Source organism: Corylus avellana, chromosome ca1 (assembly GCF_901000735.1).
Source record: "Corylus avellana chromosome ca1, CavTom2PMs-1.0".
Classification (NCBI taxonomy): domain Eukaryota; kingdom Viridiplantae; phylum Streptophyta; class Magnoliopsida; order Fagales; family Betulaceae; genus Corylus; species Corylus avellana.
The window spans coordinates 29337-48975 of NC_081541.1; the positions used below are offsets into that span (position 1 = coordinate 29337).

Consider the following 19639-nt stretch of genomic DNA (forward strand, 5'->3'; position numbering starts at 1 on the left):
GTTTCATTTGGGGTTTCAATGGGTTTCATTTGAGGTTTCATTTGAGATTTCAACACTGATATTTGGGGTTTCAATGTTGATATTTGGGTCACGAAAATGTAAAAAATGCAAAACTTCATTTACGCTTTCGGTAACATGCATTCTTTTCGAATGGAGGAAAACAAGAAAAAATTCGAATGTCTGATTTTCGACCGAACCAACCTATGTGAAATAAATATCAGACTTTGTAAGCTAGACAAAAAAAAAAATCGAACTTTCGGTCGATTTGGGTCAGAAAAATGTAAAATTTATTCCTTCTTATGATAGCGTGCGTCCTTTTCACAGGGAGGAAAATAAGAAGAAGAAAAAAACGAATGTCTGATTTTTGGCCGAACCAACCTGAATGAGATAAATATCAGACTTTTTGAGTTAGACAAAAAAAAAAGACATGCGAATTTTCAGCCATTCCGGGTCACGAAAACACGAAAGTTCATTTGGGGTTTCAACGGATTTTCATTTGAGGTTTCAATGGATTTCATTTGGGGTTTCAACGAGGTTTCACTTGATATTTCAACGGGGTTTTCTGGATTCCACAATGAAATTAGGGTTTTCAACGTTGATATTTGGGTTATGAAAATGCAAAAATTTTCGCCCGAACAAACCTGAATAAGATAAATATTGGACTTTCTGAGCTAGACAAAAAAAAAAAAAACACACATGCCTATTTTCTTGCAATTCCGGGTCACGAAAATACGAAAGTTCATTTGGGTTTTCATTTGGGGTTTCAATGGATTTCATTCTGGGTTTCAACAAGGTTTCACTTTAGATTTCAACGGTGTTTTGAGGTTTCAACGGTGATATTTGGGGTTTCAACGTGTTGATTCTTAGGTCACGAAAATGCAAAAATGCAAAAGTTCACTTATGCTTACAGTAGCATGTGTTCTTTTCAAAGGGAGGAAAACGAGAAAAAATTTGAATGTCTGATTTTCGGCCGAACCAACCTATACGAAATAAATATCGGACTTTTTGAGCTAGTAAAAAAAAAAATCAAAGTTTTAGTTGTTCTGGGTCAGAAAAATATCAAAGTTTTAGGGCATGGCATATACTCCCGATTTCCCATGTTAATTAACCCAAGAACTCGGTGTGGATTTCTTTCGTTACTTATGTTAAACCCAAGACTCGACCATCCAAATTGATTTAACTAACTAGTCCATACCACATACATATGTTGATCAGGCACACACATATGAGGAATTCATGCAAGCAAGTATTAATCAAGTTAAATGGCACAACAAGATCATCACAAAGGCGCCAGTATTGAAATATTAACAAAACATAACTAGGGCTTCAATCAAGCCCTACTAATTAAATTAGCTACACATAAAGTTGATGTTAAACATCTTCATAAAATAAAATAAAAGAAAGGAAAAGAATAAACCCGAGACTTGAACTTGGAGAGCTCCTATTCTTCTCCTTACCAAGTGTTGTGCAAAAATCTACCTAAATTAATAGGTAAATAATTGTACGTTTTACCTGCAAGTGCACAAGGTCAACATGGTAGTATAAGGTGCAAGTACAGGATCATTCCCACGAGGATTGCTGAATTTATATTGAAAAATAAATTTCGTACGCAAAAGCAAAATAAAAATTGATTGTTGAAGTGATGATAACAAAGTGTAGGGTTTTGATATCCACCACTAATTATATTAAGCTAATATATCAATATGCCAATGCTTTGATCAAGTTATGCATATTTACTGTTTGCCAACCTAAGGGCATGGGTGTATACTCCTAAAGCTATTGATTTCCCTAAGCAACGAGTTAGGCATGGGTGTATACTGATAAGCGCCGAATGTTGCACATTCAAGCCCCTTAATTTGCATATGTTAATTCCTTAGCGTTGTTATTTGTTTGATTTTGTTTTGTTTTTGTGTTTTCAGGTTATAAATAAAGATGCAATTAATTCCATTCATTTTGGGCTTAAAAGCACACTTTGAGAAGACCTAGAAGATATGATTAAGCTTAACCAATCATGGTTAAGTTTAATCAAATAAAGGAAGGGATTAATTCGGAATTTCTCAAATTGGAGTCAAAATCGGATTGGATTCAAATTTGGATTCTGCATATGTCTCGGTATTTTGGCCATAACTTTCAGCTCAAATATCTGATTGGGATTATTCAAGCGGCAATGGAAAGCTAACTCAAGTTTCTACAAATCATTGTGAAATATAATTTTCCTAATTCGGAGTGCCGCAATGCCAAAATCGTCCCGCAAGATAGGAACGCAATTCTGGGCGAATCCTATTCCGATTTGGACTTAGGTTTTCTTTATCCTAATTGGACTTAGACTTAAATCTCCGAAATTTATAGGATTACTAGGGCTTCTAGGAATCTCCTAATCCCTATATATAGGCCTCTAATCATTGAGAAAATACACACCGCTTCTAGAGCAAAAATTGAGTAAATTGTCTTTGAAGCTTAGAAGATCATGAGCGGCTAAACCCCTTCATGGGGTGTTGATGTAACCATATCCAAGCACAATGGTTTAATTGTAATGTTGATTGTATAACTATGAGGATTGCTACAATTGATTTCTGTTCTTAATTATTAAATGCAATTGTTCTTAAATTCCAAAATCAATATTTGTGAAATTCTTCTCTTGTCTTAGAAAGTATTTTACTTTTATTGATCTCAAATCATTCTTGTTTTCTGTGATTATGAGGATGATGGTTATACAATGGGTTTAATTGACATATGATCAATAGAATTTGATAGGCCATGCCTAGGGAAGATGGATTGTACTACACCCTAGTTTAGTCTAATTTAGGTAGACAGTCCGTGCCAACCGAAGATGGGTTACACTTATTCATTGATTGTATGTATCCTCTTATAGAATTTGATAATTTATACCTAGGGAAGACGGGTCGTACCGCGTCTTAGTGGTTAGGTGGACGATCTGTGCCAACCGAAGATAGATTATGCTTATTCTTTAATAAGGTAGTTTCTTGTTATTTATAACATGCATAGAATGAATTTATGGGATTAATTATGATTAACCATTGTTGTGCGGATAGAGGTAAAGTCAAAACCCTACTCTCTCTCTCTTATTTTAAATCTCTTTTATTTTCATGCACTTTAGTTTTTAAGCAAATCAAATCAAAACCCCTTTTAATTAAGTTAACTTTGATCTTTTAATTTTGATAATTAAACCCCTGCAGTCCTTGAGGTTCGACACCCTCTCTATAGCCGTATCCTACAAAGATTCGTCCTATTGCGAGTGGTAATTTTATTATTGATATTTTTTGTCACAAAAATACCACATCACTCTAACTCTTTTCTTTCCTAAAGGATTTAGCATGGTATATACTAAGTTATTCTTTAGAAAAGCATATGTTCTATGAAAATCGACAAACACACGAGGCTTAGGGCATGGGTGTATACTCCCGATTTCTCATGTTGATTAACCCAAGAATCGCGGTGTGGATTCTTTTGTTACTTAAGTTAAACCCAGGACTCGGTCATCCAAATTAATCTAACTAACAAGTCTATACCACATGCACATGTTGATCAGGCATACACATATGAGGAATTCATGCAAACAGATATTAATCAAGTTAAATAGCACAACATGACATCACAAGGCACCAATATTGAAATATTAATTTAACATAACTAGGGCTTCAATCTAGCCATACTAAGTAAATTAGCTACACATAGAGTTGATGTTAAACATCTTCGTAAAATAAAAGAAAATAAAGGAAAGAATAAACGTGAGACTTCACTTGAGAGCTCCTATCCTTCTCCCTTCTCCAAGCCTATCTATTCTAAAGGCTTAGGAGTTTATTTATATGATTTTAGAAGTCCTTGGAAAAGTAGTAAACCCTAGGGATTTTGTAGGGTTTCAATCCTATTACAATTTGGAGTTTGAAAAACCCTAATATGGAAATAGGGACATTATAGCCGCCACTTGGGATGCCTCCTGCGCATGGGTGCGCTCGATCGCAGCCCGTGTGCGCTCGATCGCAGGTCTGCAATCGATCCTTCTTTTGGACTGCGCTTGATCGCTCCTTGCCTGACTCGTGCAGTATCTTCTCTGGTATTGCGCTCGATCGCAGTACCAGGGAGCTCCAATTTTTTCATCTTCTCTTTTTTAGCCTAAATCACCCAGTTTTACTTCACTTTCTTCCAAAAGCCTGTAAAAACATCAAAAACACAAAAATGAATTAAAATGACCTAATTAACTACAACCAAAGGATTAAAACATGTAAGATAAGGGCTGAAAATATGAATATTTTAGCACTTATCACCTAGTCCATCTATTCTAGAGGCTTAAGGGTCTATTTATAGGCTTTAGAAGTCGTAGGCAAAGTAGTAAACCTAGGGATTTCGTAGGGTTTTGAGACCTATTACAAATTGGAGTTGGAAAACCCTAATATGGAAATAATGTCAATCCAGCCGCCACTTGATAAGTCTCCTGCGCACGGGTGCGCTCGATCGCAGCCCGTGTGCGCTCGATCGTAGGTCTGCGATCGTTCCTTCTTTTGGCATGTTCCTTCTGCGATCGCTCCTGGCCTGTTCGATGCTGTGTCCTCTCGGATATTGCGCTCGATCGCAGGTACCCTGCAATTGATCGCAATACCAGGGAGCTCCAATTGTCTTCGTTTCCTCTTTTGAGGTCAAATCACCTAGTTTTACTTCTTTTTTTTCCAAAAGCCTGTAAAAGTATGAAAAACACAAAAAGGAATTTAAATGGCCTAATTAATTAAAACCAAAGGATTAAAACATGTAAGTTAAGGGCTGAAAATATGAATATTTTAGCACTTATCAATAACAATTATACCAACAGGCTCAAAAAGGTCTGATCTATCCTGTGGAGTTCTCAAATCATCGTTCTGAAGTTCAACGCGCTCTCACACGCCATCGAAAGTTTCTGTGTCATTGTTCACGCACCTCACACGTCGCCGCCAACCACCACGCGCCACCCTAGTCAGCCGTTTTCAAAAAAATACCGCCAGAATCCAGATCGGAGGCTGCCGATCTACTGGCCTATAGAAAGTACGCGCCACCAGGAGACGCCATGCGGCGCCACAACCTTCTATGGAAATTCTCACCGCTGCACGCGTCGTTTTCGGCCACCACGCACCGCCCTTGTCAGCCGTTTTCAGAAACCAAGCTTAGATTCGTGATCGAAGGCTGCTAATCTATCGAGCCAATTGAAGCACGCGCACCGAGAAGCCACCACGCATAGCCACCTTTGTAAGTTGTCTTGTTGAGCTCACCTGTTTACACTACAATCGGCCACACTAGATTATTTCTGTTTTTTTTTTAGCTCACACACTTGATGTACACTCAGCCACACCAGGTCTCAGCCCTTTTAACCAAGCCTATATTCCTTATTATACACTCAGCCACACCAGATCCTAACCCTTAAAAACAAGCTCATATCCCCTATCATACACCCGACCACACCAGATTCAATTCTCTCACCAGGCTCACATAACCTATCCTACACCCAACCACACCAGATTATACTCGTCGTACCTCCTACCACTCTCCCAAACACCAAAGATATTACCGAACCTATCCCTACTATTCTCGATGGCTCCAATTACCCGGCTTTGTCTTAAAATATGAGTAGATGGCTCAAAGGACATTGTCTTTGGGAGTATGTTTCTAGCGAAGAACCTAAACCTCTTGTTGGAAAAGAGGAACCCGCTGGGGCTTTCTCTACCTACCTCTGCACATGGAAAAGAATCCATTACAGGATTATCTCTTTGTTCTCCAACACTTGTGTTCTCTCCATTAGCATGACATTTGGCAATCTTGACAATGCCAAAGATGTCTAGGACATGTTAGCTCAACGCTACAGCACTACTGTTCTTGCTCAGTGATTTCAGATTATGACCAAGCTTCATCACATGCACTAGGAATTAGGTCAGAGCATTACTGATTTTTATTCACAAATGACTTGTCTTTGGAATCAATTAGCACTATGTGAGCCAAAGTGAAGGGATAAGGTTGATGCCTCTGAGTACATCACTTTTTGCGATAGCAAGTGCCTAGCCGAGTTTCATGCGACAATTCAAGATGAGTTTGAGCATACTCGAGCTTCTCTTCTTCACCGCTCACTGCTGCCATCCTTGGAAAGTGCTCTTAGTGAACTCGTTTCAGAAGAGACCCTATTCTCCACTATGAAGTTACACACTTCTGAGATGGTCATGGACACTGCATCCCGCAATACGCGTGCCCCTAATTCTATTTCTGCCGGGTCTTCCTCGTCCAATCGGAATATCTAGTGCCATTATTGTCAGAAATTTGGCCACAGGTATAGTGAATGCAGAAAAAGACTTTATCATGGGAATCATCGAGCCCTTAGTCATAAGGCTGCTATGATCGCTCATACTGATACATCAGATATGTCTTACACCGATGTTGCACCCCAACCCAGTACTCTTTCTCCTGCAGAAATCGAAGCTCTTATTCATCAGGTTTTTCCTAAGTCCAATCTTAATACCGCTATGTCCACCACACCAGGTAATTACTCTTGGTATATTGATTCTGCTTATTGTAATCACATGACACCGAATTCTTCCATATTTTTTGCAAAATCTGTGTTACATAGGCCTACCACCATTTACACTGCTAATGGTTCCCATCTTGATGTTAGTCACGTCGGGTCTATTTCTACTCATCAACTATCTATGTCTGATACATACTTGGTGCCTAATCTCTCATTAAATCTTTATCTATTGGTCAACTTTGTGAACTTGGCTTAGAACTGCACTTTTCTAACCAAGGTTGTGATGGACAGGATCTACAGACGGGACAGCTAATTGGGACCGCCCGTAAGATTGGACGTCTGTTCGAGCTTTCATCACTCCATCTTCCCCCTGCTGTGTCTGCTGCCACTCCATCTCGGTCTCCCTCTACCACCCTCAGTTTATGGCACTCTCGTTTAGGACATGCATCTATTTCTCGTCTTCGTTCTTTAGCTTCAAGTGGTCAGTTGGGGTCTGTTAAGTCTAAGTCATTTAATTGTGTTGCCTGTCAACTTGGAAAACAAAGTGCTTTACCTTTTAATAATAGTGCATCTATTTCTTCTGCTCCTTTTGATTTAGTGCATTCTGATGTATGGGGCCCTGCGCATATTCCCACCATGGGGGGATCCCACTATTTTGTGATTTTTGTGGATGATTATTCTCGATACACATGGCTTTATTTTTTACAAATCGGTCTGAACTTCCAAAAATTTACTCTGAATTTCAACGGATGGTTCAAACCCAATTTTTCCGAAACATAAAAAATTTTCGTTCTGATAATGCCATGGAATATTGTGAATCTACCGTCCTCACTACCCTCAAACAAAATGGCACTCTTCCCCATCGTTCATGCCCAAATACTTTTCAACAAAATGGTTGTGCTGAACGTAAATACAGGCACATCTTAGACACTGTTAGGGCTTTGCTCCTCTCTGCTTCTATCCCTAAACACTTTTGGGGAGAAGCCGCTCTTACCGCTGTCTATACCATTAATAGGGTCCTGTCTCCCACTATCTTAAATAGGTCCCCCTATGAATTCCTGTATGGTTCTCCTCCTTATTACCAATCCCTCCGCATCTTTGGTTGTGTCTGTTTCGTGCTTCTTCCACCCCATGAACGAACAAAATTAGAACCTCGTTCTCACCTATGTTGTTTTCTTAGGAATGGCATTGAACACAAAGGATATCGTTGTTATGATCCTATTTCCAAACAGCTAAGCATCTCACGGCACGTCACTTTTTGGGAACATAGGTCCTTTAGTGATATAGAGTCTTTTCCTCCTAGTCCCTCTAGTTCTTCTCTTATCTTCACTAATATCTCGTTTGACTTGCTCCCCGACACTATTGATCTTGATGCAGGGATGACAAGCTCTCCAGACGACAGTCCGACGGTCGACCCCAATGACTCTGCCCCACTTGTTGATCCATCTACTCTTGAGCCAGCTCCCTCTGTCCCTCGTCGTTCTACTCGAGTAACAGCTCTTCCTTCTCATCTTCATGATTATCACTGTTATTCTGCTTTTGCTACTTTACATGAACATCACTCCTTCCGTGAGGCTCATACTAACCCTCTTTGGCAGAATGCTATGTCTGAAGAACTTAATGCCCACTGATCGTCGTTCCACCACGGGTTATTGTTTCTTACTTGGTGATTCTCTCATCTCTTGGTGTAGCAAGAAGTAATCTGTTGTTGCCCGCTCTAGCACTGAAGCTGAGTATCGTGCTCTTGCTGACACCACCTCTGAGCTTCTTTGGCTCCGTTGGCTCCTACATGATATGAGTGTTTCTCAGACCTCCAGTTCTCTTATCTTTTGTGACAATTGAAGTGCAATTCAAATTGCGCATAATGATGTATTTCATGAACGTACTAAACACATTGAGATCGACTGTCATTTTGTGCATCACCATTTTTTGCAGGGGACTCTCCATCTCTATCCTATTGCTTCAGCTGATCAATTGGCTGATGTGTTCACTAAAGCACATCCACCTAGACGGGTTCGTGATCTTGTTTCCAAACTCAAGTTAGCATCTACATTACCACCTTGAGTTTGAGGGGGGATGTTGGAATATATTCATAATATATTATGAATATATTTTGATATTCACCATAATTGCTTTCCATATATATATATATATATATATATATATATATATATATATATATATTTATATTATTCTGCAATATTGTACCTTAATTCCGTAATTGTATTTCCTATTTTATCTGGCCTTATTCAACTATAAATATGCCTCTTTGTATACAGTTCAATTCACACAGAAATATAGTATTTAGTTTTATCCCTATATTCTCTAGTTTATTTTAACAAAATAATTGACCTTTTTTTAAAAAAAATTCTTCCCTTTTCTTTGGTCTGAGGCAGATTAAGAGAAAATATGCTACAACCCCATGTGCTTCAGTACTTTTAATTTTAGGTACCAATTTTCAGTTTGATGAATTTTCTACTTGTGTTTTCACTCAAATAAAACTAAAAGAAAACAAAAATCCCCCAATCTCCATGGCCAGTCAACCTCCAAGACTGGAGGGAGGATGCCAAGGAGGACCGGCCTCAGGTCTCCATGGCCATGAGTCCCATGGTCATGGCTGAGGAGACCCACGACCTCCATGACCATGGTTCTACTCCATGGCGAGAAGACCCCATGGAGGCCGTAGGTCTCTAACCTTGGAAACCCAAGGCCATGGTTGTGGGGGTTGGTTCTTCATGGCAAATGAAGTGTGGCTTTTTTTTATATCTTTTTGGTTCTTTATATATATATATATATATATATTTGCTGATGGGGTCTATTTGATGGAAAACCTAACAAAGGTCTCAATTTTCAAATACCCGAAGTACAAATCTAAAATTCATCAAATTAAGAATTATTATCTCAATGTCAACAGGCGATGAAGCACAGGAGGATGACTTTGGAGTGAGATTTTTTTTGTTATAATTTAATTTTAAAATTTAAATGCATTTTTTTAATAAAAAAAAGACTTAAAAATATATGTAAATATTCTACTTTCATTATATATATATACATTAATATGTATATTACTAAACATAGTGACACAAAGTTGCGTAAAACATTGCATGAATGTATGACTCACAAAAAAAAATATTACTATCATAAGACACTTAATTTTATTTTAATCCATAAAAAATATGTTAAAATATTTGTTCTCATGTGAGTAGTTTAAAATGAAAATAATAGCAAGAAGAAAACATATGAATTTTGATTATCAAAGCATTAGTTTTTAATATAATTGGTATGATACCTATAATATTTCAATGAAAGTTAAAATTCATATAATTCTAAACATTCTAAAAAAAATACAAAGCAAACTAAACAAAATATTTTTTTAATGAATACAAAATAAAACAAAATTTTTCACTAAACTTTTAAGGGAATCAAATCAATCCTGACCTAAGGTGCAATGCATAATATTTCTTTGGTGTTTTGAAAGTATTTATGTTCAATTTATGCTTATTAAATCAAATAAATATTTGCCTTGTTTTGCTTTCAAAATCATAAAAACACTTTTAAAAATGATTGAAAATCGACTAAATTACATAAACAAACAAAAAATCCCGTAAAACATAAGAGCCATAAAACATGTTTAAATCTTTGTTCGTATAAGTATATAGTACTCCTTAATGACGAAATTACCCTTAGTAAAATAAAAACAAAAGATACTAAACCTTACAAAAAAGCCTAAAACAAAAAATATATATATAAAAAATCCAAGTGGTGGCCAATTTTTTTTTTTTTTTTTTAAAAAAAAATCCTTTTTATAAGAAAAAAATTAAAAAATTTCGATTTTTTTTTTCTTTTTTTATAATTTTTTTTAAATATAAATTTCCGTTTTAAAAAATTTTAAATTTTCATTTAAAAGCATCAAAAAAAAAATCGTTTTTTAAAATAAAAAAATCCGTTTAAAAAAACAATTAAACATTTTCGTTTTAAAAAATAAAAAAAAAAAAATTGTTTTTTAATTAAAATTTTAGTTTTAAAAAAATTATAAATTATTTTTATTTTTTTCGATTTTATAGGAATATTTTTGTCTTGAGAAATTTATAAGGCCATTTTTATCTTTTTGCTAAAATTAAGTAGACATTGACAATGTTTTGGCAATTTGAGAGACATTATAATAATAAAAAGTTTGGAGAGCCATTGTTTGATACTATGAAGGGTATGTGGAATTTCTTTTTTTTTTAAAATTTTTTTTTTAAGGATATTTTTGTTACTGTAAGCATTAACAAATTTTGGTAATTTGAATTTTGACTGAGACATTTGGAGGATATTGTCAATTTGGCCGTAGCTTGAGGCCGTGACAACTTTACTTTTTTTTTCTTTTTCTTTTTTTTTTTTTTTTATCCATTTGGACTTTTGAAGTTAAAAGGTCTGCGGTAGAAATTGGCCTATTGTTTTGGACCTTGATTTTCAGTCCACGGGACCACGGCATTGTTACCACGGGCTAAGCTTATCATATTTTAAAGTCGCCCAATCAGTCCCTCTCTCTCTCTCTCTCTCTCAATCCAAGACTGAAACTTCATCTCCACAGATATATCCTGTTGGACCTGTTCGAGTCTCTTCTTCTTCTTTTGTTGTTTGTGCGTGTTTTCTTCCAAACCAAAGCAGCTGAGAGCAATGTCACCTGCAGCAACTGCCATTTTCTCGTCTTCCTCTTCCTTCACTCTTTTCCCTCTCACCTCACCATCATCAACAAAAGCAAAACCCCACATTTCAGTGGCTAACGGAAGAACCCTAACCCTCCTAGGCTTCCCTTGCTTCTCCTTCAATTATAAGAAGCCCAATCTCTTAATTCGATCCGCCATATCCATTGAGAAGGAAACCCCAGAGACCCACCGGCCCCACACTTTCCTCCGCCAATCCGACGACGATGATGCCGCCCTTTCCTCCTCACCGTCGTCTGTACGGTCCCGCTTCGAGAAGATGATAAGGGAAGCACAAGACCGCGTGTGCGAAGCGATCGAGGCCGTGGAAGAAGGAGGGGGCAAGTTCAAGGAAGACGTCTGGTCGAGGCCTGGCGGTGGCGGCGGCATCAGCAGAGTTCTGCAGGACGGCGCCGTTTGGGAGAAGGCTGGGGTTAATGTCTCCGTTGTCTATGGTATCATGCCTCCTGAAGCCTATCGTGCCGCCAAGGCCGCCGCCGATCAGACCAAGCCCGGTCCCGTTCCCTTCTTCGCCGCCGGAATTAGCTCCGTAAATACAAACATTTCCATCCAAAGCCATCGTGGCCATATGTATTGTATAGATATGAAAATGTCTCTGTTTCTCTGTTCTGTTTCAGGTTCTACATCCAAAGAACCCATTTGCCCCCACATTGCATTTTAATTATCGATATTTTGAGACTGACACTTCCAAAGGTATATCTTTCTGCCTAAATGTAATATTTTTCAGGCATCAAGCGTGCTATTTCAAGTTGATTTCTCATTATACAACATTCTATTCACCTGCATTATGTATAGAGTTTGCGAGGGTGCCATGTTTGTTAATGGCTTTGTTTTCTCTTCTCAAGTCAAATACATTAACAAACAGCTCCAAAAAAAAAAAAAAAAACTCCTCAAAACACAAAATCAGTTTTCCACTTTTTCATATTAAAAACAAAAAAACACCCTGAAACACATTACTAACATAGTTCAATTTAGTTGTCTAAAGAGGGAAAAAAACTACCAGCAGTTGGTATATATGAGATGATGTATGTCATACAAAATCCATTTTACTTGTTTTGCTCTTGACAGAAGGGAAGAAAAGAGTTTTATGTATGTAGGCATTATGATCAATAACCTACCAAATATTACTTCAAACATAGATCACTTCGTGGAGACTAAGAAGGGTGTTTGTAAATTCAGTATTCTTTTGGGTTGAATTATTTCTTTGTGGTTACTTCTTGCACTAGGTTGGGTTGTCTTGGCCCTCAGATTATACATACTTGTCCCCACAAATTTTAGACCTCTCCTTTTGAGCGTTAATGGGAAGATGGATGTATAGATCTGACTCTTTGATTGGCGTGAATGATAGGAACCCACGATAAATTGAACAAAAATATGTAGATAATTGATAGATAATGAACTCCACTTAAGGGTTGGAGACAAACCACGAAGACAGAAGTCAGATTACAAATTCAATACCCCAACCAATCTCTAGACTCTTGGTTTATACTAGGCTTAACCCACTACTCACAACACATCCAGTAACCACCCATAATACACACTAGCCCATGACACATAACTACCCACTAACATAACATAATAACTGAAGACTAACTATCCATGTAGCACTAACATAAACAAGGATAATAACTACCCACTAAGCTACTACACCCCACTTCCTTGAAGGAATTACTCCATGTTTTACATTATCAGTGAAACATAATTTACTTTTTTATTCTGATGTCAATTGTGTGAGTTCCTTGAGAAAATGCACTATCATTTCATTTCCCCTCATCAGCATCGTCAAATTGGGGATACTTTTTAGTAAATAATACTGAACTTCCTGAGGTTGCTATTTTAATTGTTATCTCTGGTTTGCTTGTCATCTAACTAGTCTGGTTAGTCTAGTTAGTAATCGTTATCTGAGGTTACTTTGGATGGGAATTCTAATTGAAAAATAAGTATTTTGTCACAATTTAAAAGGGTGTGTGAGTCCTACATGAGTGTATCTGTTATGTGGATCACAAACTTCCAAAGGCGGAGTGTTGATTTTTGAAAATAGGAGGTAATTCCTTAACATTTCCTCAAACCTCGAGGGAGATTGGCGGCCCTATTTACATTATACACATGTTACAGGAGATGAAGCAAATATCATTGACTAATTCTTGTTTCACTGGCCGTAAATGTTCATAACTAGTATGACAGTTTGCATTGTTTGTTGATGTCTACTGTTGTTTCATGTAGATACTCCGGGAGCACCAAGACAGTGGTGGTTTGGTGGCGGAACTGATTTGACTCCTGCTTACATCTTTGAGGAGGATGTCAAGCATTTCCATTTGGTATTTGCTTAAAACATCTGACACTGATTCATTTTTTCTATTTGAAACATTGAGAAGTGTTTTTACTCTTGTAGACAAATCACGTTTTTCCTAATGACATAAATTCAAAAAAATTGAAGAAATTCTCTGTGCTCCCTCTATAGGCTCAACAAGCAGCTGGTCTGTGTGGAATGAATAGCAAAAGGAAAATTATTTTTCCTTTATGTGAGAAAAAGTAGGCTAATTGTGTCTGAATACTAGATTAGAAGGGAATGGAACAGAAATTTGGGGCTTTTTGCATATGTTGAATTCATCATCTGCACGAAGGAATCAGACACAATTAGCGGTCTGCCGATTTAAAATATATTTCGATGTTCAAGTGTTCATCTATAGCAGTCTTAAGAACTGCATACATGGTTTGACTTATCACCTCCAGATTTAGAAGTTCTGTTCGTTTTAGGGAAAAATATAAATTTACTTCCTGAGTAATCCAACTTTTAACTCCTTTATTTTTTCTCGTTCTTCACTTTGCTCCTTCCCTCTAAAACCATATAAAAAAAAAAAGACATATGGGGCCATCCCTCCAGCCCGCAAGGGGGCGGGCACCCCAGTGGGGGGGTGGCTCTAACTGCCAACCCAAACAAAGGGGTTCTTAGGTGAGCCACCCCTCCCCATCTATCTTTTTTTAAAAAAAAATATTTTAATTTTTTAATAAAGTAAGAAATTATTTTTTTAACTAACGTGGTAAATTGTTTGTGGAATTAGTGGGGTTAATGCCACATAAGCAGTTTTGAAAGGAAGGAGTGAAGTGAAAATCGCAAAACACTTAAAAGAGTTAAAAGTCAGATTTAAAAACAGAGGGAGTAAATTGAAATTGCATGATCACTCAAGGAGTAAATTTATATTTTCCCTTTGTTTTACAATGAGATATTAATGGATTTAGGCTTACTGGTATTGGCCTTCTTCTGTAGGTTCAAAAAAGTGCTTGTGACAAATTCGATCCTACCTTCTATCCTCGATTTAAGAAATGGTGTGATGATTATTTCTATATCAAGGTATTTTCTTTCTAAAGCTTTTGATTAGTAATATCTTGTAATATGTGGTGCTGAGGATGCATTGAGTTTTTGCTACTCTTATTATAAATACTGCAAACTTCTCATTACTATTTAAATATGTAAACTTAAATGCACTCACGTGAACAACTTGGGTTTGCATCTCAGTATTTGTATGAAGTTTGGGATTTAAATAAAATGTCTTGTATGTCAACAAGTTGTACACAATGCAATGCTGACATTTAAAAGCGACCTGAGTCTCCAACTTAACCATTATATGGACTGGTCTGCCCCATGTAGGAACCAGTTTAAGGTCAGAGTTCTTGTAAAAAAAAACAAAGCCCAAGTTCTCCCTTTGAGGTCACCTGAAGTTGATAGTTTAGATACATTGATGGAACAACATGGTAGGACTCCAATATTTAAGCAAAAGGATATTTTTGCATGTTCTGTATGCGTTCAACATCTTATCAACAATACATTGATACATTGTGTTTGCTTGGACAACATCACATGTGGGATGGGGTTATAGGTAAAACATGTCACTTATCTCCGTTGCTGAACACAAAATGGAGTTCCTTTATACAATATTGTTAAAGTAGAGCTTATTACCATACTCTTGAGTTTAAAAGAAAGCTTGCAACTTCTAACCAAAGGGGACCTGCCAGCATGCCCTTCTTTGCCTGTTATGAGCTTATGTGCGTTGTAGTTGTATTTTTTATTGGGATGGATTATGGTTCCCAAAATGAAGGATTTGGATCAAGGTTCAGTGCCCAACCATCTCTCATTATTTCAACTCGTATATTTGTAACATTGCTTTCATTTTTAAAGTTACTTAGGAATCTGAAGTTAGTTTTATTTCTTCAGGGCTTGTCATTTCTTGCTCTGGGTCAGGTTTCCTAACCCTATATGGGGCAGGTTGCATTGGGCAATTTTGCACATACCAAATGCAAAGGGGCCTATAAACTTTGGACTCAGGTCATTGGAAACTCTAGCTTGGAATGCCCTTTGATTCCAAAATCAATGTGATAAGAAATATTTCTGCTTCATTGTTGAAATGATCAATAGAGTGACTTCATTGGTTTTATTTCTTTGTCGGTGCCAGTTAGAGAGCATGCTTGATAGCTATTCACTATTCTTGGGTTGTTCAGACTTTTTTATTAGCTGAATAGGACAAATGTTATCTGTTATAATGATTTTGGTTCTATTTATCTGAGGTGTGAAATTCATTGGCTTTCCTAGACGGTTTTGCTCCATATTGACTGCTAATGTTATATGCAGCATCGTGCTGAGAGACGGGGGCTTGGCGGGATATTTTTTGATGATCTAAATGACTATGACCAAGAGATGCTTCTTTCCTTTGCCACTGGTAATTGCTTGAAAATATTGAATTGTTGTCATTATGTGGTTTACCTTTTAGTTTCAATTTACTTCAATCCTCTTCATGCTCACATCTATTGACTTGTAGAATGTGCGAATTCTGTGGTTCCTGCTTACATACCAATCATAGAGAAAAGGAAGAATATACCATTCACAGACCAGCACAAGGCATGGCAGCAATTGCGAAGAGGACGCTATGTAGAATTCAATTTGGTATCAACACTAACTCTACAGATGTTAGACATGTGTAAAATTTTTCTTAATGAGGCCTTGTTAACCTGTTTTCTTATCAATAAAGGTTTATGATCGGGGTACAACATTTGGGCTGAAGACAGGAGGTCGAATTGAAAGTATTCTTGTTTCTCTCCCACTAACTGCTCGATGGGAATATGACCATGTAAGCTTCTTCAATCTCTCTGAATGAAAATTCTATGTGGTATTAGTAAAAGGACAGGGGGAACTGATGAATGGAATATATCTGACTCATAATGCAAGGATGGTTTTGTTGTTTGTCGTGTGCAGCAACCAGAAGAGGGAACTGAAGAATGGAAACTATTAGATGCCTGCATCAATCCAAAGGAATGGATCTAAAATCATTGAAAAGAATGTCTTTATATTCCCAATCCCCCTCCCTTACCTCTTCCCCTGTCCTCCTTTTCAATGAGTGTTTCTTTATTGCTCAGTTAGAAGTTAGAGCCCGATGTCTACATAGATGTAATCCACTAGAAGTAAAAGGCGGTAGAGGTGTGAATCATAAATTATGAGTATGGTCTTTTGTAAGGACAGAAAAATCTTCTGGTGAATAAATACAATGATGACGCGGCTAGCAAGTGCCAGTAATTGCATAAATCTGTAAATCCTATATATGTTGCATGTCAAGGAAGTTAATAACATGACGTTTTTCGGGTAGAATTATTAAGTGTGAATCATATAATTATGAGTATGGCTCGTACATGGATTGTTCATCTTCACTTTATGGAAACGAATAACTGGTAAAAGCTTTGACCCTTTTTTTTTAAGTAAATCAATTCATTAGAAACTGCTTACACAAGAAGAATACAGACCCTCAATTAAGAAGAAAAAATACAAGTTTATAAACTCAGTAAAAAATAAATTTTTTTTTAAAAAAAAAAAAAGAAAAAAAAAAGAAAAAAAAAAGAGGGACTACTATGCAGCACAATCTAACTATAAAGAAATTTGAACGCGACAGCTTTAACTCTAACACTCAACTAGAAAAATCTTTGAACTTCACTCCAATTTCTTGCAATGATTTCATCAACCACGTAACATGCACAATTCACTGTCCTAGACCTAGCAAAAGCCATACGTGGACTCAGGCCATGTATGATTCGCAGATATATTTATAGAATAAAATGGCTATTCTTATGAAATAGTTATTTTTTTATTTGGTAACTTATCCTTAAGAATAGCTATCTTGTATCAAAAACCACCTCAAATTCAACCATTTCCTATATATAATAAGGAGTAGTCGGTACATTTGACTTTGGTGTAAGGCAGGCACCAAATTTGTACAATAATAAACCACCATCCACAAAAAGGGGAAGTAACCATAATAGAAGAAGTACTTTAAAAACTCCCGGCGGGGAGTAAAGGCTTCTCATCCATATAGGTTGTATTACTTGTAGGCCAATCGAGGAACTTGTAACCTTGAAGTGAGGGTGGCAGATAGCTCTGTGATGAAAAGGGAGTGTCACTGTCAGGAGGGTAAATATAGCCCTTTCCGTATCCAAGTTCATTCATTAATTTAGTTGGCGCATTCCTCAGATGAAGAGGCACTCCCTCATTCTGTCCAACTGATTCCCTCACTACATTCTGTGCAGCCTCGATAGCTCGATACACAGAGACAGACTTAGGAGCCAAAGCCAAATAAGCCACACATTGTGCAAGAATCACATTGCACTCGGGCATTCCCAAAAAGTGGCAGGCTTGGTAGCACGCAACAGCCTGGTTGAGAGCAGACGGGTCGGCCAAACCAACATCCTCACTCGCAAACCTTATTAATCTCCGAGCAATGTAGAGAGGCTGTTCACCTCCTTCTAACATTCTTGCCAACCAATAAATCGCAGCATCTGCATCACTTCCTCTCATAGACTTATGGAGGGCACTGATCAAATTATAGTGCTCCTCCCCAGCTTTGTCATAAGCAAGATGCTTGCACTGCATTGCCTCCTTAGCATCATCCAAAGTGACAATGGCTGCAAACGAACCAACCCCAGCTTCCTCATTTTCCACATGATCCTCACCACGGGCTCTAGGCTCCTCCTCCTTAACGGGAACCCGGGCAGCTGCCGTAATAGCGGAAATCTCCAAGGCATTCAATGCCACCCGAGCATCCCCGTCACAATTCGCGGATATAAACTCAATAGCTTCCCCATTCACATCAAGGTGCGTTCCTACACTCTGTGTCAATCCCTTGTCCAGATCGTTTAAAGCCCGCTCGAGTAGCAGGGCAACATGGTGCGGTTTCAAAGGGTTAAGAGTCAGAACCCGACACCGAGACAACAAAGGCGTAATCAAATGAAAAGATGGGTTTTCTGTGGTGGCACCAATGAAGACAACACTCCCATCTTCAATGACGGGCAAGAAAGAGTCCTGTTGCGACTTGTTAAACCGATGAACCTCATCCACAAACAGCACAGTCCTCTTGTTCTTAGATAGTCTTAGTTTTCTAGCGCCCTCAACCGCGTCCCTGACATCCTTAACTCCACAAGTGGCAGCCGACAAGGAAACGAATCTATACGAAGAAGAAGAAGCGGAAGTGGAATTAACAATAGCTTTGGCAATGGAGGTCTTACCGGTACCGGGAGGGCCCCAGAAGACAATGGAAGGAAGGCGATTGCATTCGATTGCGGAACGAAGGAGGGAGTTGGTGCCGAGAAGGTGGTCTTGGCCAACGACGTCGTATATGGTACGAGGACGCATGCGCTCCGGTAAGGGCTGGTGGGGATGGGGGCTATTTAGTTTGGGCCGCTTGGATTGTTGTTGCAATTCTTGTTCTTGTTCTTGCTCTTGTTGTTCAGTTTGGTGGATTTGGATTGAGGGTGTGGGAGATGAGGGATTGTTGGAGGGTTTGGATTGAAGAGGGAAGAAGCGGTCGAGTTTGGGTTGGGAGGGTTTAGGCGTAGAAAAAGTGGTACAAGTGGTAGTGGTGGAGGATTTGTGATTGAGAATCCACTCGGTGGCTTTCAGGGTTGATTTGCCACCGGTGGCGGACAGGGCTTGCGCTGCCAATTCGTTTGGGAAGCCCATGTTTAGCAACTGCTGCATCTCCTCCATCTTTTACGCCGAATCACCGAACAGGGCTACTTCTTCTTTTATACTTTTTGCCCAATCTTTCGGACCCCAGCTACCACGTTTGACGTTTGGGACTGGAATTACCAAGCTATTTTATACTTTAGTGGGTCTACCATTATTTCTGATTTAAATTTGATGTTTTGCTCTTTTTCTTTTTCTAGCAAAAGATATGATTTACTCAAAACTTGCATTTTCCTCACGCAGCACTATCTCTAGAACTTCCCATGCTCTTCAATTTCCATTTCTGCTCTTCCACATTGGTCCTCTGGTGTACAGTTCATCGAAGAGGTATACGGGTGGCTTGAGCTTGGATGGCGAGAAAACTAGTAATGGTCTTATTATATTGGAAAAATTACAATTTACCCCCTTAAGGTTGACAGTGTTTTTCAA

At 38.0% G+C, this 19639-nt stretch overlaps 2 protein-coding genes across 2 annotated transcripts; one reads left to right on the plus strand and one right to left on the minus strand.

The window, feature by feature from the left end:
- The first annotated feature begins 11011 nt into the window (after positions 1–11011).
- Positions 11012–16783, plus strand: LOC132182963 (coproporphyrinogen-III oxidase 1, chloroplastic-like). Its single transcript, XM_059596341.1, has 8 exons — positions 11012–11737; positions 11826–11901; positions 13432–13526; positions 14477–14560; positions 15836–15923; positions 16023–16147; positions 16233–16331; positions 16457–16783. Exons 1-8 carry the CDS (start codon positions 11162–11164, stop codon positions 16523–16525), a joined length of 1212 nt encoding a protein of 403 aa, XP_059452324.1. The 5' UTR covers positions 11012–11161; the 3' UTR covers positions 16526–16783.
- A 608-nt stretch (positions 16784–17391) lies between these two features.
- Positions 17392–19295, minus strand: LOC132162323 (uncharacterized). Its single transcript, XM_059572570.1, has one exon. The coding sequence runs from the start codon at positions 19229–19231 to the stop codon at positions 17522–17524; it is 1710 nt and encodes a 569-aa protein (XP_059428553.1). The 5' UTR covers positions 19232–19295; the 3' UTR covers positions 17392–17521.
- Positions 19296–19639: the final 344 nt, after the last annotated feature.